At 41.9% G+C, this 25,729-nt stretch overlaps 1 protein-coding gene and 2 long non-coding RNA genes across 11 annotated transcripts; 1 reads left to right on the top strand and 2 right to left on the bottom strand.

The window, feature by feature from the left end:
- Positions 1-874: 874 nt before the first annotated feature.
- Positions 875-17,700, bottom strand: LOC116231533 (uncharacterized). 9 transcript variants are annotated; one of them, XR_016468895.1, is made up of 6 exons: positions 13,119-13,265; positions 12,918-13,003; positions 9,157-9,299; positions 8,739-9,001; positions 5,646-5,943; positions 875-2,446 (listed from the first exon to the last, which is right to left on the bottom strand). It is a non-coding gene; the product is annotated as an uncharacterized LOC116231533 (long non-coding RNA). The 9 variants fall into 9 exon arrangements; XR_016468897.1 differs by having other exon boundaries at positions 5,678-5,943; XR_016468892.1 differs by lacking the exons at positions 875-2,446; positions 13,119-13,265 and adding exons at positions 14,114-14,180; positions 17,626-17,661 and having other exon boundaries at positions 3,031-5,943.
- Positions 6,235-25,700, top strand: DHX32 (DEAH-box helicase 32 (putative)). The gene is made up of 11 exons (XM_031597317.2): positions 6,235-7,096; positions 8,832-9,025; positions 10,936-11,308; positions 11,968-12,213; positions 14,171-14,270; positions 14,373-14,531; positions 20,567-20,758; positions 21,927-22,076; positions 23,518-23,708; positions 23,962-24,143; positions 25,370-25,700. The coding sequence occupies exons 1-11, from the start codon at positions 6,827-6,829 to the stop codon at positions 25,560-25,562; spliced, it is 2,250 nt and encodes a 749-aa protein (XP_031453177.2). The 5' UTR covers positions 6,235-6,826; the 3' UTR covers positions 25,563-25,700.
- On the bottom strand, positions 23,047-25,508 carry LOC116231535 (uncharacterized). Its single transcript, XR_004167496.2, has 3 exons — positions 25,359-25,508; positions 24,415-24,565; positions 23,047-23,178 (listed from the first exon to the last, which is right to left on the bottom strand). It is a non-coding gene; the product is annotated as an uncharacterized LOC116231535 (long non-coding RNA).
- Positions 25,701-25,729: the final 29 nt, after the last annotated feature.

The raw sequence follows: 25,729 nt of genomic DNA, 5'->3' as shown, positions 1-25,729 counted from the left end.
CTACATGTGCAGTAACAAGGAGCCTTGATTTGGCAGACCATAGCCACACCAACCCACATGGCCTTCCCTAACGTTTTGACTCCAATAGCAACTGCCAGGCAAAAGCCAAAGAACAAAGCCTGACCCCATTTAAGTTTGTAACAAAACCCCCATCGACCTGATTAGGGCACAAAATTTGCAGCAGCAGCTTGGGCAAAATGGCGGCCAAAAAAGAGAAATGGGATTTCCTGGGTCTCAGCTGATGACCACAGCATTACAACAGCTCTGTAACAAAGCACAACTGCGGCAGTGACCAAACGCAGCCCAGAGGCGCCGAGCCAAAGTGGTGTCACATGAGCGCGGCCTCCTAACGCCAAAACAAAACAAATTTCTCTTTTCAGAGCACACGGACCCCTGCCAGCTCCCCGTGACAGCGTCTGTCTGAGCAGAGGAAAACAGCCACGTCAACAGCAGCCCAGACAAAGCCCAGCCTCAGCACACGAGCCGCATTCCCATCACTAGGCCTCGCTTTTCTCATTGGCAGCATCATGTTTGCTGGTATTGCAGGATGCATTTACCAGAAAGCATCTTCAACCTGCAACATTTACACTTTCACTTCTCATGCTGTATTCACCAGGTTATTAAGCTGTAAGTTCAAAGCTTTTGAAAGGTAAGCAAGTACAAATAAATGAACATTTTCAGAGTTCTCGTGAAGAAAATCAATCAAATTTGTTCTTACAAAAAAAAGCAGATATGAAATACTTTTTATATCAAGTAGTAAATTAGATTATACATACTTTTTCCACTCTGCTTGATCCAAGACTTCAGCAATCCATAATCACAGAGTAATGAATAAACCTCTGCATAGAAAAAGGTGAACACCGGTGGCATAAAAATGCCTGGAGAGGGGCTGAGGCTTATTTTATTGGGGAAATATAAAAACAAACCACTTTGACTGCATCCTAAAGAGGTTGGAATATCTTAAAACACAGAAAATCAATTGTGAAGAGTCTTCTCTGTTTAATCAGCCACCACAACAGCAATGACCACTCTGAAAGATCCATGTCTGCTGCCAAAAGTTGTAAAGAAAACTGAAGCCAGTCTGATAGCAAATGCCAGCCCTGCTGCTCTGCTCCTCTCTGCAAGACTTTCTTCTGCAGCCCAAAGCATTGCTGGGTTTGAATTAGGCAGCCAGGGAAACCTCCTCATCAGACTTTTAGGTGAACTGATGGCTCCTTTGCCCCAGCCTGATGGAATTCTGCCCTCCATGCGGTCCCTTCTCTGCCCATAAGCCCATCACTGCTGCTATTTACCACAATCCATAAATGCAGGTGGCCTTGCAGAATTTGTGTTCCACTGCATTTCACACCTTCCCCTCTCACTGCTCCACATCCCCTCCATATGTTCCAGTTTATCTCCCCAAAAGTCACATTCCAGACCATGAACATATTTCAACCCTCGCATTCAAAGAAAAACACAACCCTGCCACTACAGCACTCACAACCAGTTCCCAGCTTTCTCCAAGAGACTTTCCAGGGAGCGTTTCCCAGTGGTGCACAGAGCTGAAGCCCCAACAACCAGCCCGGCATTCCTCCAGCCCCACCAGGTTTGTCACTACCATCAGATGGCCTGGCCCCTGCCCAGGCTTCTCTGTTGTCATTTGGAACAAGCCGTGCTAACACTGCCTCGCTGACTCCTCATCTCAATTCAGTTCCAAGTGCAAAATACCCTTTTATTCTCTTCCTGATGAATTATCTCTATTTCTTCCTCCTCCTGCTGTTCCAGCTCTGGAAAGCATGAAGCCTACAGAACGCCTGGCTGTTATGCTAACAGCTTGAAAAGAAAATGCTGGCCTTGCTTTTTCTACAACATAAAGAGAATAGAAAGCAGATGAAGATATCTGATTACATAGAAAAACATTGATAAATTAGAATAAAATTCCATGTAGACCTCCTATCATCCGTCTTCTTAAGATGCCCTGGTGTTTAAACATTTACAGCCATTCTCTAAAACAACTTGGGATAAAAAAGTACTTGCAAAAGATCCGCATAGCCACCAGCTTACATCTTATGCCAACAGTCAAACAAAGAGCAAACAAACAGCTCTGATGGCTGGCTGACAGCTCTGGGGATAATGTCCTAACACAACTATACTGCAAGTAATGAGATAGCCAATGGTTTCACTAAGCACACATTGGTAATACCTACGGTAACACACAAGAACGTTAGGAACTTTCTCATTCCAAAATTTTGTGGCATTCAGGCTCTGGCCCATACCAAGCCTGTCATCATGGTCCCATCTTGGAGATGACACGGATATGGGGTGGTTCTGGCAGTGGTTTCCAACCTTTCTCATCTTCTTTTCCTGACTCCCAGGCACAGGAAGAAGCCTAGTTCCATACACTGGTCTCGTGGGACAAGGTCTACAAAAGCATGTTGGTTTTCTCCAATTAAAATTGCCCGTGTTGCTAATTAGGGATGAGGAGCAAAATAAATGATTAATAAATCTGTAAAAGCTCTCTTTTTAAAAATAAAAAGTACTTCAAATGCATCTCAAAATAACCTGTATTAAGACCTGAACTCACTATGACCCATTGGCAGAAATCAGCATTTATTCCCACTGCTGAGCTCAGCAAAGTCACTGCATTGTGCCAGTCTATTGGAATGACAAAGCAGCCTCTGGCCATTAAAGGCTACAGAGAAAAGAGAATGTTTTCTTGGTTTGAATCTAATTCAAGTCAACAATTAACATATTTGAGGTGGGAAGGAGAAAAATAGTAACAGTAACTTGTTGGGGGAAGTCAAGTGAAGGAAGAAAACATAGACAATTAAAAATCACAACATCTTCAAAATCTTGCAGGATCCAGAAACATCCACTCAGGGCAACAGCTCCACACTTCCAGATCTTAATAAGTTTGATAGAAAGTTTAAAAGATTTTTCTTCTTCTTCTTAAACAAAGTTACTATGTAAAACAACTATTTTGTGATTTTTAATTGAATTCCCATCTGAATCCACAATCAGCAAACAAGAAAAAAATAACAAGTGTCTTTCCTAGTTTTGCCCTAATAAATGTGCAAAGGAAGACTCGGAATCCAGCAAGTATACCGCTTGTGCACGTAAATGGCAAAGTTTCAGCTCAGAAAACATAATGTTCTCATTCAAAACTGGGCAACCAGTGAGTTAAAGGTTGGCTTTTCGGTTGCTGACTTGAAACACTTTGTTCTGAACCAATCTGTCAACGTTTCAGGAGCAAAAAACACAAAACAAATAATATTTTTACCAGCCAACAAAATCGTAAGTGGAAATTAAAACACAATAAAAGAGTGACTCAGAACTATTGGATAGGAGGGAAATGCTCTATTTTAGTTTTACAGTGTACTCAATAAACAGTAATACATTACAGCGTAAGCAAGGTTAAGCATTGCTGCCAGTAGGCCAACAGAAATGCTAACACACTCTTCCAGTGAGAGGGATCTTTTTCCACATTTGCTTGCTGTCTGTTGGCCAGGCACCAAACTTTCATATTCATATGAGTATAAAAAGCAACCAAAAAAATATCCCTGCAGAGACTATTAAAGTGTCGTTTTTAGTAATAAGACTCCATAAATCATGGTGATGTCCTCGATTCCAGGATCTACGAGTGCTTGGCACTGCTCCCCCTGCAATCAAATCCAGAGGGTTTGTGCATACAGGTTCCACATGTGTTGTATACAAGGACACCCACCCTGTCCTGTCCCATTTTATCACAGAAAAGCTCTGAAATGGGGATTTAATATCATCTAAAATTTAATCTGAAGCCCCGTATTTAAATGACATTTTGGGGAAAGAAGTCACCTCCTTAAATTTCCATTACTGTTGTAAACTCTTGCTGCCAAAACCAGGGAAGAAAAATGGAAGAAAGAAAGAGCATTCTATTACCACTGATACTACTAATTTATATAATTTACGCACAGAAAATCCTCCTCCTCTCAAAGATATAATGGGAAAGCTCTGAAGAGTCCCTACGTTAGCAAGGCGTTATTACTACAACACATCATCACAAGCACTGAACACAGCGTATAATTTGAACCAATAGCAAAGTTCTCACTGATATCTTTCACAGCAGCTTCTCCTCCCATTTACTACAAGCACTCATCCGCAGTGGGCGTTCCTGTTATTTATTATAATTAACTAAATCTCACTGTATTATGTTAAGTAGTACATCTGGCAAATCCCAAAGGGCCTGCTGGAATCACAGAATTACAAAGGTTGGAAAAGCTTTCAGTGATCCCTAAGCCCAACCATAGCCCCACCACACCATAGCCACTGCTCATGACCCTCAGTGCCACATCTCTGCTGTACAGGAGTATTTCCAGGGACGGTGATCTCACTATTCCCTGTGCCAATAAAGATGGAATGGCAACAATCTGAAGAGACAAACAGGAAGCCCTCTCAGAAAACGGTGCCACACTCTGTGAGGAAGAAGAGACCTCACCCAACAGCAAAGCCAAAGCCAGGAGCACACACAGTGTCCCTGAGGACATGTGAAGTGGACCTACAGGAGATGTTCAATGAGAAGGTTCAGAACAGAGGGGCAATGGAGAGCAAGACAGAGTAGGTAGACATCCTGAGGTCACGCTTAAGGACTAGAAACACAAGCTCAGATACTTGCTCTGGATTAAAATGGCTGAGTCTCAGCAACGAGGCATACTGAGCAGCAAAGAGCTGCTGCTTGGATGCCTGAATTCACAGAGGCAATGCTCAATCACGCTCCCAGCCCAGCCCTTGGCTGTGTTCTTGGTCTCCTCAAATGCCAGGGATGCTGGCTGCAGAGAGCTGCTGGGCTGGTGCTACACGAAGAGGCTCAAAATGCTCCATTGTACCTGGCTGCAGATCAGGATAAAGCTTGTCCACAGCCCATTTCAGTGCAGACGAATCGTTTAAATCAGTTAACAACTTGTTCTACTAAAACCTTCATAACCATGAGAAAAACATCAGTTTTGTTGCATCTGGGTTCCAAAGAGCAAAAATTCTTCTTGAGTTGGTAACCTGTCTTTCCTTTCCGTTACAGGTATGAAAAAGTAAAAACAAAACAAAGGTTGAGGTACAATCAGAAATTTAAATTTGTTCAATCATAGACTCATAGCAAAGAATGGCATAGGATGCAAGTGACTTCACTGATCACCCAGCTCCAACCCCAGTGAGCAAAAAAATATCATTGCCCTCTCATGTTTTGAAGACAACAGACCTATACTGTAGCTGAAGAAATTAAAGAGAACATACTGCTACTGCATATGAAAAATGAGCAGCAAAAAAATGCAGGATAATAGCAATTCGCCTCTTCAACTGATGTCATTTAAGCTGGGTTATGAGAAGAAGCAACCTGTAGGGATGCCCTCTGTTAGTTCCCTCAGAACATTTATACGCTGTTGACTGATTTCAACCACATCTGAGAGAGGCAGAGATCTCAACGATAGCAAGCTCACAAGGATTTCACGCAATTAAACAGAGAAGGATGTAACAGAAAATCATCAAGTGCCCAAGGACCCACAAAGGTCACAGTGGGAAGAGAAGCTCCACCCCCAACTGAACGTGAACATAACTTGGTGTCACTGAGCACGAAATGTAGACTCCTGTCACCTTCACGGGGACAGTGATCCATCAGCAGTTCCCCACGGATGGCTCACCTGAGGCACACTGTGCAGCACAGATCGCTCACCTGCTCCTCCACCTTCCAGGGCTGCTCCTCCAGCTTGCAGTTGGCTTTGTCCCCCACAGCGGGCAGTCAGTCAGCCCTCACTGCCAGCCACGCTGAGTGCCAACAACAGCCTGTTCTGGGAGCAGCACATAACTCAACTCACTTGGATTGAGATATTCCGGCTGCTGAACAAAGATATTTTCTCCTGCTTTGTTGGTTCTCTATGCTGCTGTCGTAGAAGAACACCTTAGCAGCACTGGATCCCAAAACAACAAAACAAGAAAAATCTGTAAGAAAAGGCAATAATTTGTATTATGTTACTTAATGCAGAGAAACCTCAATCTAGGAAAAGCATCGTGCTCATGGCATGCTTGTCAAAGCATTACCAATATGTTGCTCAACAAAAGGCTTTCCTCTGCAACTAGAAGCATTGTTTAATCTCTGTGACGAGGCAGACAGTCAAGATTAGGAACCCCTGTTTTGTTATTTTTGAGTTAGAGTTACTTTACATCAGTGCTTCCCTCATCTTTCCAATACACTTGAAATGTTAGAATCAGCATCTTTCTGCTTTTTTTTTTTTTTTTTTAATGCATTAAATACAGTTTAGATTTCTAATTACAGCCTTACAGGACTCCCAAGCAGAGTTAATACACTCAGGGCATGAAAAGACACTTTGCTGCTTTCTAAATCAACAAACCCGAGCTGCTGGCTGTTCCCAGCAGTGCAGTGCCAGCTCTGCTCGCAGGATGAAGCCTTTGTGCTGGGATTAGCAGCACTGAGCAGCCTGGGGACAACAACACGTCCTGTCAGTTCCACGTTCCTTTCCCGTTACTCTGCAGCAGCAGAGATGCTGCCTGCTGCTCGCGCTACTTCAAGTAGTTGCTTAAGAGCAAGAAGTGCTACTACTAGACATCTGCTGGGTCAATCAATGCTACTTTGAAGCTCGGAGTACATTTTGAATACGTTTACTTGAGGTTTGGAGTGATCAGAGAAGCTGGAACCCAAGACGGAGCATCAGGTGAACCTTTCAGCTGAAAAGCTGGGAAACACTGATCCCAAAGCAAGCAGGAATGGATTTCCCCAGGTTTACAGAGCCCGCGTGACCCATCAGTACAAAGTTCCCCTTCCACTGCTAATGTGGTTTTGCTGGGAGCAGCACACGTAAGAAAAATGGAGTTTTTAAATGCTCCTCCAGAGAGCCACGGCACTTCGGAATTACTTGTCAGCAGTGATGGTGAGGAAGAGGAGATACTGATGTATGGAGAAGATCTGGAGCTCAATCCTTTCGACGGCTTGCCTTACTCTTCCCGTTACTATAAGCTTATGAAAGAAAGACAAGAACTGCCAATATGGAAAGTGAGATGTGCCTTTATGGAAAGTTTGCTTCATCATCAAATTGTGATTGTGTCGGGAGATGCGAAGACTGGAAAGAGCTCCCAGGTGAGTACTAGAAAATGATCTGCTGGGCTTTTAGCTTTAGAACATTGACTATTGCACACTTCTCAGAGTTACTATTAGGTAGTAACACTATTAAATAAGTCTATTAATGCTACTAGCACAGATTTTTAAACAGAAAAAGAAACATGTTCAGCTTCCTACTCATTGCTACCGCCCTTCATTTACACCAGATACACCAATACCCAGATTTATGTCATGCTGGTGCCTGGTTTTGGTTAGTAGCAAGCTGCTGCTATTCCAGAAGATGCAGTCACTCATATATAGATGCAAAAATACATACAAATGCACACGTAAATAACTTTTTGTGAGCACTTGCAAGCAATCCATGCTAACTTCTGTTGGTCCCTTACAACCTGTTTTACTCACACAACATCCTTCAGGCTGCAGGGCACTGAAGACCAACACATTTCAGTCAGGGACTGCCTAAAGCAGCATCATAAACAATAAACAGAAATCTTAAATGACAACTTTCTACATTCTAAACGCTCAATTTCGAAACATTGAGCCTTTTCTAAAAACCGACTGAGGAATGCTTGCATAAGATCCTGTCATATAAAGTTCAGAACCAAATATACAAATAACCTTGAGAAAATTATGTATGAAGTACTCTTATATCTATCAGTACACGCACTGTAAAATTTTGCTTTGTTTGCAGAATACATCACATCTCCACTCCAAAACCTACCAACTGCACACTCTCACTGTGCTACAGAGCACATCAGATGCTGAAGTTATAGCACATTTCTACTCTCTTCAGAGAGGCCAAAGCTAAAATTCTTTAGGTCTTACTACTCAGCAATAAACCATTCCTTTGACACTGGCTGCCATTCTGTTCAGCTGGAGACTTTTTTCCTCCTTTGTTCTGACTAAACTCACCATTTTATCCTGTTTCTGTCCATTAGCACACTGAACTCTTAGCAGAAACTGCAAGCTCTGTAGTACCTGTGCTGGATTCAGTGCATATTCTTACTTGGAAAGTGTGGTTTTATTCTGATTAATGCTAGATCAGGAAAGACATAGAGAAGGACACAGAGAAGGTTTGCAGGAAGGGCATAAGGGAAGGTGGAGTTCTTGGGGAGTTGGGGGCTGTTCTCAGGGAGAAGCCATGCCCTATGGTCCTTCTCTCACTCCAGCTAAGAGCAAATATTTTTTGTAAGAATGCACAATTTAGAGAACTAATGGTAAAACACATCACTGGAGCCAATATCCAATAGGAGTATTCAAGTCTACTGCCATAATAATATATCACAGAATCATAGAATAGCCTGGGGTTGAAAAGGACCACAATGCTCATCTCGTTCCAACCCCCTGCTATGTGCAGGGTCACCAACCAGCAGACCAGGCTGCTCAGAGCCTGGTCTATATATAACAACTGAAACCTGCTACCCCAGATAGCAGAGAAGAATTTTCAAGCAAAAAAACAGCCATAGAGAGCGCACATAGTGCCTGAAGCCTGGGATATTTCTTGAAGTGAAGAGCCTCTGTCCTGTGTAATTGACTGCAATTTAGATAAAACCAACAAACTACTTCCTAACAAATACCAGCTCTTTCAGCTGTCCTAAAACGAGGTTAAAAAGATGTAACACACACGTAAGCCTACTATTTTACCTAAAACTATACTTACCTGATGCTCAGGTGGGCTCTGTTCTCCCATGCTTCTCCATTCTGCATCTCAGTCCCTACTAGAGGTGTTAAGCACTGTCCTTGCCCACCACAGGTCCCGCAGTGGTGTGCTGAGCACTGCCTGGCTGCTGGCTGCAGGCACGGTGCAGCTGTGTGCTCCCAGACACACGGACAGCTGGCAGTGCAGCTGGCCCTGCGTGCAGCTGATGAGATGGATGTCAACGTGGGTCACGAAGTGGGGTATTTTGTCCCCTTTGAGAGCTGCTGTACAACAGAAACCATCCTCAGGTTGGTGCGTTTCTCACCCCTAATGCAGACCCTCACTGTAGATCTACAGAGTGGTTGGGTTGGAAGGGACCTCAAGGCCCACACGGCTCCAACCCTCATGATGAAGGCTGAAAAAGGTGTTCTGCACTTACCTGTTGTAGAGATGTTATGGGGTAATGCAAGCGCCTGTGCAATGCTTCACCATCTCAGCAAACCCCATATCATTCTGCTCTTTCTTTCTCTGTCTTCTTGTGTACGAACACAGGAGTGTTTATAGTTGCAAGAGAAGATAAAGCTGGAATTTAAAAGCAATCAATGTGTTGGCTAATTGAAAAGGATAAAAATCATGGCAAGAAAAGGGTGTATTCAGTAATGAGAAAATGCACTGAGGACTTTTAGAGGAAAATTAAAGTACATAAGAAATGTACTTAATGTATTAAAAATAGGCAGATGATAGCAGCAGCACAGGGATTCAGATTCTGAGCCACTCTGAAAGTTCATCAGGAGTGATTCACAAGATTCCAGCTACTTCCCAGCCACATGAGCATTTCCAGTGCAAAGCACAGCGCTCACCACCTCCAAAAATCAAGCTCAGCCACTCTTCCCTTTGCATGCCCTTTCTCTATATGGAGATTTTGTGACACAGAATCACAGAATGGCCAGGGTTGGAAGGGAACTCAAGGATCATGAATCTCCAAATCCCCTGCCACATGCAGGGCCACCAACCTTCCCACCTAATGCTAGACCAGGCTGCCCAGGACCCCATCCAACCTGCCCTTGAACGGGGCATCCACAGCCTCTCCGGGCAGCTGTTCCATCACCTCACCACTCTCTCTGTAAAGAACTTCCCCCTGACATCCAACCTAAATCTCCCCTCCCTCAACTTCAAACCATTTCCCCTTGTCCTGCTGTTATCAACCCTTTCAAAGAGTTGATTCCCCTCCTGTTTGTAGGCTCCCTTTAGGTACTGAAAGGCTGCAATGATTCACCCTGCAGCCTTCTTTTCTCCATGCTGAACAAGCCCAGCTCCCTCAGCCTGTCCTCATAGGGGAGGTGCTCCAGTCCCCTGATCATCTTTGACCCTCACCCTGCAGCACCTCCTCCTGCACCAGCTCCTCTTGCACCTGATGGGAAAGGAGGATGAGCCCTATTCTCATCCAACATCCACGTGTCAAAACCTTGATCAAGAAGATTCAAGGTCTTACTGAGCAACACAGTAAAAAAATAACATCCTTGAAAAAATAAACAACAAGCAAACAAACCTCCGAGTAGCAGGAATCACAGAATGGCATGGGTTGGCAGGGAAGGTCACCTAGTCCCACCTCCCTCATCTAGTTCTGTTTCCCTAGATAGTCATAGGAATAGAACTGGGGAGAACATTGTGGTATGAATCAATCTCTCATCTCCATTCTGGCACTACCTTATATATATATATATATATATAGGGCCAGAATGGAGAGGAGGGATATATATGATGGACATATATATATATATATATATATATATATATATATATATATATATATAGTGTGTGTGTGTGTGTGCGCATAATTTCATTTCCTTACCTGAAAGTACTACTTCACAGCACAAGGGTTTGTTACACTGTGCAATATGCTTAGAAGGTTTGAAAGATGAAAAGAAAGGTAAGCTATGATCTTAGGGAGGAATTATCTCTTCTTTTACCTTGAGTCTCCTGTCCTTTCAACTATAATGCCATTTAGCATCACTGACTTTCACTGAGCTTTCAGACACTTAAAGAATTCAGGTTGTTGAGACTGTGGTAGTCCACAAAACAGACAGTATCTGTTCTTATCAAATCTTTCTTGTTAGAACAGAAAGTGCGAAGCTGTCCTCAAGACCCTGAATTAATTTTGTACAGTCAAACCTGAATATTTCATGAAACTTTGCAGTTTTCCATTTGTATGGCACAGATACTGCACAGATGATATGCTGCAGAGGGAAATGATGTCTGCTCCTCTTCTGAACTCTTATGGAGTTATCGTTCTGGATGATGTGCATGAAAGAACTGTTCCCACCGATGTGCTGCTTGGTGTTCTTAAACATGTCTTGAGAGCAAGACCAGCCCTGAGGCTGGTGATACTCACTGCCCCCCACATGTCCAGCAAGCTGCAGGACTTCTGCGGCAGCGTCCCCCTCATCCGAGTGGAAAATGAGCACCAGGCAGAGGTGGTGTACGCCTGCAGCATGCCAAAGGACCACTTTCTGTCTGCACTGAGGCTGCTCTTTGAGCTACACCACACGAAGGAAAAGGGTGACATCGTCATCTTCCTGGCGTGCGAGCAAGTGAGTAACTGGCTTCAGTATTTATGGTTTCAATCAAGAAATGATTCTCATCTGTGTTTTCATATAACCTATAAATAAGTTGTTGCAACTCAATAAGAACTCTACCCAAGCACTGTGCCCAGAGGCAGCCACCTCTGGGGATGCAGCCACATCCACAGCTTTGGGTCCAGCTGGAAAGGGGATACCAGTGGGGCACTGGAGTATCTGCTACAGAATTCCCAGGCCTGCCTGTTTTAGCAAACAACCCTAGACCTAAATCAATGTGGATGCATACATATCCTATATACATGAAGTTTAGGGGCCAGTTCATAACTTCTTATCCTCAGCGTTCCCATACTACACTGAGGCTCATCTGTCTTCCCCTGGAGGTTGTTTTGGATATGATTAAATCTAGAGATGAGCGTTCAGAAAAACGCACAGGAAAAAAAAGACATCTCAAGAAGAAGCACAGATATTCCCTGCTCTGGTACAGTTGTCAAATTTCCACTTGTATTTATGATCAATTTTGGCTTTATGCTGTAACAGCTATTCTTGTAAGGTTAAAATGCTACAGTTTGGTACGCAGTTCAAGTTTATTTTAGAAATGAGTGCTTTATAGTTAAACCATATTTATTTTTCATATTAACGAGTAAAATATTAAATCTTTCTCCTGATTACAGGACATTGAGAAAGCCTCCCAAATGATCAGACAGGAACAGTCTAATTCAAATCCCGACCTCGGGGAGCTCATCCCAGTTCCTTTATACCCCACAAGAAATGACTTAATTCCCAAACCAAAACAGGACAAACAGAAATGCTACCAGAAATACAGAAGAAAAGTGCTACTTACCACAAGCTTTGGAGAATCTTTGGTTCAGATTAAGAACATAACCTTTGTCATTGATGTTGGTGTGGAAAGAAGAAAGGTTGGTAACATTAAACAAAACCAGGATGCCCAAAACGAGCCGTGTAACAAAGGGAAAGGTACAGATGGGTGCAAATAAAGAATCACATATTTTTCCCATGCTCTCATAAGCCAGATTCTATAATATTTTTCACATTTCAGTTATCACAAATAACTTTGATAGACATCAGTGTGTCTTCAGTATCTTCCACGTGGAGCAATATCTCGTCATTTCCTGGCTATCTGTTGGTTTAGGAGATTAACCTCACTCCTTGTTCCATTAATTCCTGCACCAGCAGTGTAATGCCACAGATCACATAACACAGAAGGATGCTCAGACAGAACCACGTGTTTTTAAAGCTGCCTCTGCTCCTTTGGCCTGTCTGCTTCCCTCCAAGTATCTCAAAATGCTGCAATTTGCTGAATGAATGAATTCATTCTGCATCCTCAGTTCTTGTTTTCCACACTATTCTAGGAAGAACTGGTGCAGCTGCAAACCTGGAGTTTATTTCGTTTATTAAAAAACTGATATTGAGTCCTAAAGAACAAGCAGCTATGCAGGAATAAATCACTTTGTGTGTTGGAAAGCTGCACTTTGGCTTTGTAGCTGCACTAACACATCCTACTGGGCAAAAGGGATATCCCAGAAATAGGCCAAAGGAACGAGATCAGGGTATCTTCAAATAACCCACTACTGAATCACCCAAACTGAACTTAAGTTCCTACCATTTTCAAGCAGGGATTGTTCATTCTGATGAGCCTTGAGGGTTGGTTCAGGCAGAAGCTTGGGAATTAACACCACCTCATTATCACTGTCAAAAAAAAAAAAAAAAAAAGCAAGTCTAACACTGTCATTTTAAAGTTTCTCATTTGAGGGTTGTAAAATAACTCAGCCTTAAGTCAAGGGAAAAAAAAAAATAGTCATACCTCTGTAGGAAAGGAACAAAGGCTGAAATGCAGCTTTCAATTAGGTTGTGCATAACGCAGTCATTTCTGAAACTACAGCTGTTGTTCCAGGTGATGATTGAAACTAATCTCACTTCCACTTTGGTCTGAAGCCTGAAGCCGAATCCAGAGCTTGGGATGGGAACAAATCAGTTTCAGCACAGCCCTGATGGCTGTCACATCACCTTTATTAATTACACCATTTTTACCCCTTCAACTCAATTACTTTGTCGTAACAGCAGAAGCTCAGTCCTCTAATATTCATTTCTCAGCAAATCAAATGTACATTCAATCCATGTGGCTGGAAGTCAGCTCAGTGCAGACAAGGTTTTGTGCAGAAAGAATTCCCACTGAAGTCTGGCAGGTGGGCTATATAATGAATATACCCAGATTTGTGCCTTGTACTGAAACAGATTTTCTCTTTTTGATTAAAATTCTGCTTAAAGCAGACAAGATCAAATTAGATGACTTGATTAGAAAACTGCCTTATCCAGCCATTATCCGTTCAGAAGCTTCTGGCCATCACCTGGTGCCTGGAGAAGGGAGGGAATCAGCTCCTTAGTTGCATCAAAATAAAAGAATAAAAGCAACAAGGGGAAAAAATAGAACGGGCCTTGTATGTGTTGATGACAGTCCCTTTGTCTTTATACTGAAGCCCAGGACACAACTCCAGAATTATGGTACAGAATGTTATCAGATAGAGCTGGGATTCTGTCACTGAAAAAAAAATAAGCTTTTCTGATGCTTTTCTTGGTGATACCCTTAGATCTATGCCTTATGCTTTAGTAGGGTACATTTCTTTAGAAAGAACACTTCTCTTAAGATTACATCCACAGAACTATTGCAAAACTTCAGCATCTGTCAATTTATCAGAGAGTAGGCTGTTCTTATTTCCATGCTGGTGAAATATGCACTATAAGGAGAAATGGGGCTGTTACTACACATTGTGTATAATAACCTAGACATTCAGTACAGACCATTAATACATTTGTAGTCCTCACTCATCTGATGCTCGCTGTCTCTTTCATTTAAAGGTGTACAATCCTAGAATCAGAGCAGACTCTGTTATAACACAGCCAATCAGCAAAGCCCAAGCAGAGATGCACAAACAGATGCTGAGCACGTCTCCATCAGGTACAGTTACCAGCACAACATTCCAACCCATCAGCCTACACTATTCATAGCATTAACGGGACAATGCTAGAAATAATGTAACGTTCCTAAAAACTCTTGCAGGGAAACTCTTCTGTTTGTATCCTGAAGAATTTACATACAAAGAAATGAAACCAGATTTCCCAGCCAAAATGCAGGAATCCAACCTAACCAGCATGGTTCTCTTCCTGAAGAGGATGGATATAGCTGGCTTCAGACACTGTGAATTCCTAAGCAGGCCAGGTAACGATGCATTGATTTTCCATCTCGTTTACGTTACCTTTCTGGTTATTTCAGGTCATTTTTGCCCTGTTATTCACAGTACATTTCTTACTGAAGTACCTGCAATATCCCTGCCACTGCTTTTACCACTTGCTGCTGGGATGGTTCACAGTGCAATAGCTGCCCTTTGAAAAACACCTCCTAGAATGAACCACGTGCTCTGAAAAAGATCATAATGCATCTGAATGGAATTTGAATTTTCTGTTTTCTTTAAATCAATATTCCAAGTACCTTCTCATCTAGGTTTCACACTATTTTCCTGAAGCCCACAAAGAAAATGTGTGTCCTATCGAGCAAGTCATCATACAGACACCAAACAAAATATATTCCTTTAATCAAGAGTTTACAACCCAAATAAACCACCTCTGCTACCTCAGAGATGCACGTAAAGGAAATCAGCCTTTATCCTCCTACCACAAATTTCTAATGAGCCGTTGCTTAAGGACATCACTTGGGTTTATTTTATCAATAAACTTCCAGTACTAGACAGGAAACACTCAGTTTTGAGGCAAGACTGCAAGGGAAGCTGTTGCTGATTTTCTGTTTTATTTTACTGACTTCACATTTGGGGTCCTTTTCCCACAGAAGGGTATTTTCCACTCTGACCTACTGTTATACTTGAGTTGGGGATCATGTGATCTGTTGCTTTTTCACTTATTTTCCAGTGCCAATAGGAATGCCTAAACTGTTCTCCCCTTCCTCATATACATGTGGAATTAGTACCACCACACGTCCTTTACATGTTGTGCACCCTAATTAATCACAGCAAAGCTTAATTCCCAGCACTGGGCACAGTGCTACACTGTAAGTGGAATTCTTAATTGGATTTTTTTCAGCTTCTCTTTTTTGAGAGAGAGAAACAGGACTATGCACGTAAGGATATTTGCAAGGAGATTCAGCTGTTTGACGACATCAGCTGGCACAACTCAAGTAAATGCCATGCACCTGTGGTCTGCAAACTGCAAGGGACTTTTGCAGAAAAGGTGAAAGGAATGGCCACCAGAGATGCAAAGTATGCTCTCTTGTGCAAAGGCTTTTTGCTTCCCCAGAAAGCTTTGTTATCTTTGCAGCAGTTTGTTTGGGTTCATAGAATCCAGTGGATTCTACTAGTTCACCCACCCTCAGCTAAACATGGCATAAGATCAACTGGAAAACCACAACAAACGAGAAGACAGGGCAGTATTTCAGCACACTTATTTGTCTCAGCTGAGCCAAGTTCAGAGCAACAGATACTAAAACAGACTAAAATAGCCATCCTACTGCTCCGCAGCCTGGTCTGTCCTGGAGTTGACTACTCCATGGCTCTTCAGAGCCTCAGTTTCCTTCATGCATGTGGTTTACCCTTGAGGAAAGGGAGCAAATGCATTGCAGCCATTCACTCACACACAGAAGCAACAAAAGATATGCTTCCCATGCACCACTTCCATTCAGTCAGCCTACTAAAGTTTTGTTTGCAATGGAGATGGGAGGAGAGAGGTGGAATCCTGTCAATCCAGGGTAAATTATTCCTCACCCAAGTGATGCTTTCACTGAGGCAAGATACTAATGTACAGCCATGAACTGGTGAAAATAAAAAATACACTGAAATCCAGTTTTTAAAACAACAAAAAATAGAAAAAAACAAGATGCACAAAGAATTTAAAGAGAAGCACTTCTTCAGGCCATTCCCTGCATGTGGAGCAGAGAACACAGAGCAGATAAGCAAAGAAATGACATCAGTAAAACATTTTATTCCTGTTCAACAACAACATGCACAAGATTTTTTTTTTTTCCTCCTGCTCTTCCAGGAAAAATAAAAGCTGGGATTAACTCTGACTCATTACTGCATTATGAGAGCAACAAACATGTCAGGCTTACAGCTGCTGCGTTTAATTCATGCTATAATCAAGATGAGCAAATGCAGCAGGCTCGTTACCCTTTTTAGGATTCATGAGCTATATGAAAACGTATCTGGCAGTGCAGTTCTGAAGTACATTACATGAGTTCCTGTGCCACTGTAATAGTGATGCCCATGCATTTTTATTAGTTAATCAGATCTAACTGATTAAGGTGTTATAGAATGGGAGAAAATAACCTTTTTCCTATAGATGGCTGCAATATTACGTGTTTTCCCACATAACTGGAAAAACCTTATTGGAACTATAGAAATCAATATCAATGAAAAGGCTAAGCTACTTTCATATGAAACGTGTTCAAGAAACATTCAGATGTGGTACTGAAGGAGATGGCTCAGTGGGGCAATATTGGTGGTAGGTGGACAGTTGGATTGGATGATGTTGGAGGCCTTTTCCAACCTTGGTGATTCTATGAAATCAAGGTGAAAGCAGTTTGCAGTTTCCACATTAGCACAGCGTCATCAGCAACTTTCACATTAAAATACTTGATGGCTATGGATGCTTTGACATTTGAAAGCTGTGCTATTATAACCCCAAGAAGGTATTTCTAGAACATCCATAATACTGAGCATTGTATAAGTATGGCTAATTTCATCTTGTTTCAGAGACAAGATGTGTTGCTTTCATTAGAAACAGTCTAAAGCAGTTTTTAAAAGACAAACCATGAAGGTTAGGAGAGCACTTTGTGGCAGATTTATACCCTCAGTTCAGTTCTTCATTCTTTAATTTCTGCATTTAATTGATTAAATAGCATTACACATTGAATAAAAAGCTGGTTGGTCCCTGTGCTGGCTGTCCTGGAGGGACCATCACCAGCTCGTGTGTTGGGACATAAAGAGCAGAAGGGGAAATGGGATTCTTACAAGCTATGAGATTGGAGAAGGGATTTTAATGACCAATTACAACATAAAGGAAACTACTATGGAATTAATAGCATGAGTGCCATTGCCTGAGCTCCAACTACCTACTAGTTATCCTGGCATCCATTTCAGCTTTAGCTTCCTAACAGTTACTTCTCTAGAAATAAAGGTCTATCAAAAAACCTGTAATGCAATGGAGAGTACAGCAATATTAGCAGGGCGGCACAACCCTAGGCTGCAGCAAATGAGAACAAGCACCAGTGCAGCAGACACAGAAACAAAGGAAGAAAAACTGCTTACCTTTAGAAGAACTCAGATAGACAGGGAACTCCAGAGAGATGCCCTCACCTCCACTGCCAGCCCTTAAATGAGGTCTGGGAAGGGGTGGATCCTGGCTCCAGCCCTTCCAATCACTCCAGTCAGGGTCATTACGTGCACCTGAGCTCCCCTGGGTTGGCCCTGCCTTCCCCCAGGTGCGCAATCACTGCTTCAGGCCATGACTGAGCATTTCCACTACAAAACCCTATCTTAAATCCTCTTAAATTCATTCTTTGTAGAACTTTGGGCAAATTGCTAAATCAGCCACTTCCTGCTGCATCAAGAGTAATCCTTTGTATTCATTTTATCACACAGTAAGGCCTTCAGGTTCTGACCTGCAGGATGAGATACAGCAAAGGCTAAAACTGCAGCTGCCTTTAGAAACAACTCTGCTCACGTTAACGTTGTGAAAAGCCTGAGGCACTGAGACCATTGGTTACAGTCAGCTTGGAACCCTGCATGAACAATTCCAATGTTATCAATAACATTCAGCTTCTTTGCTTTATAAAGTCCAAGTATGACAATGAGCGGGTGCGTAATTAAACAAAAGAGCCCAGACTCCTTGAGACAAGCCCTGAGCAATCCAACTTTAAGTGGCCGAAGAACAAAAGCAAGGGAGAGAAAACATGGGATAAGAAAATACCTTTCTCACTTGCAGCTGCTTATGTGCTGGCTCAGCAAAGGCAGCAGCTGGGGATGCCCCTCTGTTGGCCTTGATGCAGCAGCAGCCCTACAGACAATGATGCTTGCTGCTCTAAAGCCATTAAAAGACAATGCAGGCATCCATTCTTTAAAGGACAACTCTCCACATTTAAACATTTGTACTGATTTTATTTATTTAGCTTGTATTTTGTTAAACTGCGCATCAAAGCATGAGGAACTTTCAGGCAAGCTTTTGCTGCCTTTATGAAGATCTTTTTTATTGATTCAGCTTGTGCCTCAAAATGCAGACTAAGCTCTACTCCATTCTGTGCTTTATTACTGTTCCTTCACCTGCTTTATCTACCTTTACTATCTTGGCCTTTCTAGCACAATAAAACCCAGGAGTTACTTTATTTCTTTATTTTTAAAACACTGATAGCAAAATTGGGAAGAAATTTGTGCTTATTCATCTCAAGGCAGCTAATTCTTGGGCATAAAAATGCAAATTACTGATGCTATCAGGGGATCAAAAATGACCCCTGTGTAACTGTATACTTCATAACCTATGGCACAAACTGCTTTGGTGACTTCTGGAAATTAGTTTCCCATGATTTCCCTGTAATTACTCCATGTCTGAATGATGACTTTAATCTCCCTGTATTTTCGGTCACTGATAACTGTTTTCTGCCACTTATTGTGCATCAGATGTAACTTTTCATTTCTTTAAACATCCCAAGTATTTTCTTCTTGGATGCTCCAGCTTTGTGAGGGATCACCTCTGCCAAACTCTGATTGTTTTTGCCACCAATCTACAGTGGGACTGGGGTTTAACTTCACAAAATTGTAGGAAAAAACACCAAACAGCTCTTCAACTGGAAAAATGGGAAAGAATCTGCAGCAATAGGGGAGCTGTAAATCAAACCAAACCAGCACCCATAAATAATACTGAAATTTACTACTGTAAGATCTGTACTAGAAATCTACCTCTGAAAAGAGCTAGGAGCCATGAGTCATACTGCCCGAGTGCCCACATTTCCACCGCAGCCTCTGATGCTCCAGCAATTACTTTTTGGAGGTTTGGCAATTTCTGCTTGGCTCTCAGGCTCACTTTTCTCATCCTTAACCCACCTCCACTGTAGCTGCCAAGGAAGCTCTCCTGTGTCGGTCTGGTCAGAGGGACCTGCCTTCATCAGCACATTTCCCAGATGTCTTTCCAAGTTCTTACTCTAATTACTGTTTTGTTCACATATGCTCATAGATATGTTTTCTTACCATTGTGGTTGCGAGGCTCTGAATTCATTTCTGGGTTCTTCCAGTCGAACAATTTGCTGCTGGAAAAAACACCCAGAAAAGTGATGGAAAATAGTGGAGGGGAAAAAAAGAAAGAGACAGATAAGTTCAGTAGGATACTTAACGAAAAAGGAGAGCCTCTGTCGGTGTCCTGTGCTGATTCCTGCCACACAGCTGAGAGGTTCAGAAGATCTACTGCAAATGCTGTCTTTGTCTCTAGAGGAATATAACTGATGAGATGTAATGGGAACTGATGAAAAGGGATATTTGTGTCTGTGCATATCAGCCATTTTCTGCATCTGCTGATCTTGTGGGTTGTTGATTTCGCTCACCCTCATGCATACGAGGAAGATACAGCTATGACTTGGAGGGGTTAGCTTTGTAAGCCAGAACTGACCAAAACTGATGGAGGTGATCCTCCAGCAATCTCATACATGAGCTCCCTTCTCGCTGTATGGCCCAAATTCACCCAACTGTCACTTCTTCACCTCGTCTTTTTCCCCCTAAGTTTCTCAATCTAATTATGTTCCCAAACTTATTTTTTCAGTCTCTCCACTCTCATTTCTCATGCAGGTTATAAGGAAGTTACAACCTACAATAGAGTAAAATTGAATATTCCCTTTTGTGTGAACAGTGAGAAAGGTGCAGCCATTTGCTAGGGGAAAAAAGAAAAAAGATATTCCAAATCCTTGTGACTTCTGCCCAACCATTAAAAACAGCACACACACAAGAAGTGTGCATTCTCTGAGCAATTTTGGACGATTTGCAAAACATCAGTCAGTAGTCAGTATTTACTTTTGATAAGAACTGCTCTGATAGACAAAAGATGAAGCCATTTCCAGCCCTATAATCATTACCCACAATCAAATGATAGAGGACACATACAACTGAAACATTATAACGAGAAATAAAGCTTTCCATAAGAAATATACAACCGAAATAATGTTTAATCCATTCTCAAGAATTTGAATTATCTTTCCTCTTTTATTAGCTCCTGAAAGCCTGATGCAAGCTTTAGAGGATCTTGATTACCTAGCAGCCCTGGATAACGACGGAAACCTCTCTGAATTTGGAATCATTATGTCAGAATTTCCCCTGGATCCGCAGCTGTCAAAATCAATTCTGGCTTCTTGTGAATTTGAGTGCGTTGATGAAATGCTCACCATCGCAGCCATGGTAACAGGTACTCCCAACTCACGTCTTGCTGTATGGCCTCTGCCACCTCCAAATCCTTGGACTCTTCCCAAGGCTGTTCACAGGGGCAACCCAAAGGCAAACTTGCGTTATTCATATTCTACTTTTTCACCTGAATGAGTATCTTTGGCTGTTTAAGTCCACACTTTGAGCATGCAACGAAGCACAAGTAACAGATTTGTCAGTAGCACTCCATTTCCACACTTCAGGTGTTCCATTAGCTTCTAAACTTGTCACAGAATCACAGAACGGCCTGGGTTGAAAAGGACCTCAAAGATCATCCAGTTCCAACCCCCTGCTATGTGCAGGTCACCAACCAGCAGCCCAGGCTGCCCAGAGCCACATCCAGCCTGGCCTTGAATGCCTGCAGGGATGGGGCATCCACAGCCTCCTTGGGCAACCTGTTCCAGAAAGCATACACACAATGTTCCTTCAAAACAATATCTCATTACATTCACACACATTTGTTACAGACTGGAGCTGTAAATTAGGGGGATTTTCTAATTATAACCAGTACTGAACTGTTGACTCTGCCCACAGTGAATATCCTTGGAACAGAAAGTGGAGCAAAGCCTTAAGCAGCGAGGAAATCATGAATGTACAGGAAACCAAGCTGCACTAATCCATCTCCTTACAGCACAAACTGTTTTTATGCCCCAGATGGTTTGATTTTTAGTGAGCAGGCCTTAACATGATGCAATTTTGAAGTAAATAAAACAAACATGAACAGCTGAGCATAGGCATATTTTAGTTTTTGAAAAGCTCAACCATCTCAAAAGATGCAGTTAGGTGTCACAACAGAAGTAGAACTTTAGCACAGAAGGGCAAACCCAGGCATTACATAAGTACATTTCTTTCTTTTCTAAGTTAAACCACACACTTGGATTGTGGATAGATTGGACCAGGCTATTACAAAGCATTTTTGGCACCAGTGTGGGAGAAGGCCGCTCACCTTTGGTGCTCATAGTGAAGATTTACTAAACAAGAGATTGAAGGAAAAGCCACATAAATATGAATGCAGTGTATTCAGGTCAGCATTAATCCAACACAGGAAACTGAGAAAAAGAAACACAAACACCAGTGTGGCTACTGCTAGAGGGCCTTGTTGGTGCATGAATTTTAATAACTGTTAGCTTCTGTGTTTTTTTTTCCCTAAGCTCCTAATTGCTTCCTGCACGCACCTTCTGGAACAGAAGAGATTGCCCTTACCTGCTGGAGAAAATTCTCACACCCAGCAGGAGATCATTTTACTCTTATCAATGTCTTCAATGCCTTCAAGCAAGCCAGCACAAACTCCGCAGGCCAGTGTAAGTGCACCCATTTCAGACCAAACAAAACACGCTGGTAACATGTTTTGGTTTTTTTTTATATATTTCAAATGGAACAGTCATTGTTGGCATTTGATTCATGAGCACTTTTTGAATGATTCTTTTTAGAACTGTCAAATTTGCAAGAAGAGTCACCTAAGATAGCTGCCACTGCAAATACAACACTGGTTTATTAAATAATTAGAAGTAACTGAGGATAGCCTACCTTATCTAACATGGATATGTAAGCAGCTGATTATACTTGTCATTTATGTGCCACTGTACAAAACCAGAAAGATGCTTCCTCCAAGTGCACATAACCCAGGTTTAAGGCACGACATGACAAGAACACAGCCTTGAATTCCCAGCAGCCTAACAATCACTAGGTTTTATACCTCATGAATAAAGAAAGGCTTAAGGGAAGAAATTAAAAAGTACAGCTGTCTTCAGAACATTTACCTGTGCTCATGCATCTTGGTCAGGTTCACTCAACTCAGAGTGGTAGATCTGTGTATACTAAATAAAAACTGAAGGTAACGAGACCCATGCTGTCAGGCCAGTTCATCTATCAACTAACTGTCTCTAAACGTCAGAAAATGCTTAAGAACAAAAAGAAAAAAAGAAAAGGTTGTTGGGGACTCTTGAAGAAAGAAGTACAGCTTCTGTGCTCACAGTGTCTTTGTGACAGCAGGACAAGGGGAAATGGTTTTAAGCTGAGGGAAGGGAGATTTAGGTTGGATGTCAGGGGGAAATTCTTTACGGAGAGAGTGGTGAGGTACTGGAACAGGCTGCCCAGGGAGGTTGTGGATGCCCCGTCCCTGGAGGTGTTCAAAGCCAGATTGGATGGGGCCCTGGGCAGTCTGGTCTAGCATTAGGTGGAATGGTGGTGGCCCTGCATGTGGCAGGGGGGTTGGAGATTCATGATCCTTGAGGTCCCTTCCAACCCTGGCAATTCTGTGATTCTGTGATTCTGTGATGCGGGGCATGGGACTGCTCCGTGTTCAGTAATGCTGAATGCTGGAGAGGACCAAGAAAAACTGTCCTTTAACAGCATATGATGATGGGCAGCACTACCAATCTGATTTCAGTTCTGTGACCTGGCCTGAAAGCAGAAAAACAGAAAATAGAGTTGCTACTCATCCTGTGCAATACTATTACTTTTTACAGACCAAATAAGAGATTTTTTATGTCTTGACTCAGAAAGATAGTTAAAATCTGATATTACATAAGGATACCATGTATTGCCCACTCACTTTACAAAGAGCAATGAGCTTAAGTGGTCCATATGGCTCTCGACAACAGCATTTTGGACAGCTCTGACAGAGCCACTCTCTCCAAAATGCTTTTAATCTATTGCACCGGTCAATGAGCATTTTCCAGAGCAATCTCTCTGTGAGCAGCACCTGTGCTTTAAGCCAAAATACTGTTCTTCCCTCCACAGACTGCAGTAATGAAAAATGGTGCCGTAATTATTTTCTAAGCTGTTCTGCACTGAGGATGGCAGAAATCATCAGAGCTGAACTAGTAGAGATTATGAAGCGCATTGAACTGCCCATTTCAGAACCGGACTTTGGATCACCAGGAAATATACTGAGCATTAAGAAAGCTCTCTTATCTGGTTACTTTATGCAAGTAAGGAAATACTCCGTGCTCTTATCTTACTGCATTGTTAACTCATAATAGAATTGTTAGCTTATGTAGAACCATTTCACAGAACTATTTGATGCAGATGGTTTCCCTTCAAATACCCAGCCTGACATTTCCTCAGCAGTCCCTGGCTTCCCACAGAAATTTGGCTCTCCCCATGCAACTATCCCAATACAAGCTTAATTTCAATGCATCCTGTACATTCAATTAAGTAACGGATAACCCTCTGTCTTTTCAGATTGCTCGTGATGTAGATGGCTCAGGTAACTACTTAATGCTAACACACAGACATGTAGCCCAGCTTCATCCTTTTTCATCATATTGTAACACCAGGAGGAGTCCCGAGTGGGTTTTATTCCACGAGTTCAGTATCTCAGAAGACAATTCCATCAGAGTGGTCTCTGAAATATCACCCCATCTGTAAGTTAACTAAGGTGAAACCATTTCTTCATTCATCTCTCTGCCAGAAAAGCAATGCTTAAATCATAAACTGGGTAAGGAAGCACTTGCATATTGAGAGCAATGCTTGGAGAAGCCAACTTGTGTCTTCTCCTCTCCCTTGTTTTAAAAACAGCTCTCTCCTAGTTCTGCTGAGAAATCATCCCTTGCACAACTAATTCTCTCTGGGCAAGGGTATTAAAAACAAAGTAACATTTTAAATTGGGATAAGAGAGAAGAACAATCTTCATACCTAGTCAAGCAGGAGGAGTTGGCATCACTGAAGTGGTGAAGAAATTGGTGTTTGTCTTCATACAAACCAGTAAATATAAGTGGAATAAGTCTTATTTCTTTGTTCTGTCACTGCTTATCATTGCTTCATTCCTCTGCTTTTATTCAGAGCACTAAGTGCATTAGAGCTCAGTTACTAAAAAAAGGAAGAATTGCACCCCTCTGCATCCTCACCACCCTTCTACTGCAAAATAAAACATTTCTTAATCAGCCTTTTGTTTTTCCTAAAGTGAGCCAATCTGTTGAGGTACTGAGTCTCAATGTCTGCTACTGTAACTGTTATCAATAAACCCATTGAAAAAACACCATAAAAGCTGCAGTTTCTTAAAAGGTAAAATATAGAGCAAAAATCAAGCAGAAGTTAACACGTTTGTGTACTTATAGATTAATTTAGTTGGGAAGTTTTGTTCCCTGGAAGCTATTTTCCAGCAAATCTTCTTTCTCGCCACGTTAACACAACCAGACAGCCAAATCATTCCATACCAAGTGTTTACAAATTCAGAACAAGTCTTTCATCTGCAAAAACCTATTTGTACTGGCAATATACATTCCACTGTCCTTCCTCTTCTATTTCTAATGGTTCTAAGAAAGCCTTTTTCCTACTCGTATCAAACCAAAAACCATGTTCAAATCCAGAAAAATTACTACTTAATGCAATCTGCAGCACTGGGAACTGAACTACAAGTAGTTCACCCCAAATATAATAAGAGGACAACAGGTCCAACAATCCTACTGAAAACATAAATCACTACTACATCATGTAGACAGTTTTTGGTTTTGAGTTGAAATATCCATTTTGTAGCTGCATACTGCACGTCACTGGTCTTTTTTTTTTGATACAAGCCTGATAAAAGCTATACAAAGATTTCAAAATTCAATTAAAAACATAATAATGCTTTCTCTTACTTCCTCAACAGGTTCGTGGAGCTGGCACCTCAGTATTATTTTAGCAATCTTCCTCCTAGTGAAAGTAAGGATATCCTGCAGGAAGTGATCGATCACCTGTCACCTGTTTCAGCCATCAAGGAGAAACAGAAAACTAACAGTGACAACAAAGAAAATGAAAAATACCCCCAAACTCCCACTGAGCAGAGATGTATTATTCAGTGATTTTAGATTGAAATATCATATATTCGATAAATACGAATAGAAACAGTGCATGCTGTATGCATTCCCACCTTAACTCAGGTAATTATTTTGAACTTCCAGAATAATTTTTTTTTTACTGGAAGAAACAGAAAAGCAGCACTTTCATTAACAAAAGAAGTTGCAAGCAT

This window comes from Phasianus colchicus, chromosome 8, assembly GCF_987193195.1.
Source record: "Phasianus colchicus chromosome 8, bPhaCol1.hap1.1, whole genome shotgun sequence".
Lineage (NCBI taxonomy): Eukaryota > Metazoa > Chordata > Aves > Galliformes > Phasianidae > Phasianus > Phasianus colchicus.
The sequence above is the reverse complement of the archived record's forward strand: the minus strand, read 5'-3'. Positions and strand labels throughout refer to the sequence as shown.

What these genes read in the sequence shown, in the direction of transcription:
- DHX32 (XM_031597317.2), top strand. Translation starts at nt 6,827, where the DNA reads ATGGAGTTTTTAAATGCTCCTCCAGAGAGCCACGGCACTTCGGAATTA. An exon ending in AGACTGGAAAGAGCTCCCAG is followed by an intron (nt 7,097 to 8,831) that starts GTGAGTACTAGA and finishes TGCCCACCACAG; the next exon opens with GTCCCGCAGTGGTGTGCTGA. An exon ending in CATCGCAGCCATGGTAACAG is followed by an intron (nt 20,759 to 21,926) that starts GTACTCCCAACT and finishes TTTTTCCCTAAG; the next exon opens with CTCCTAATTGCTTCCTGCAC.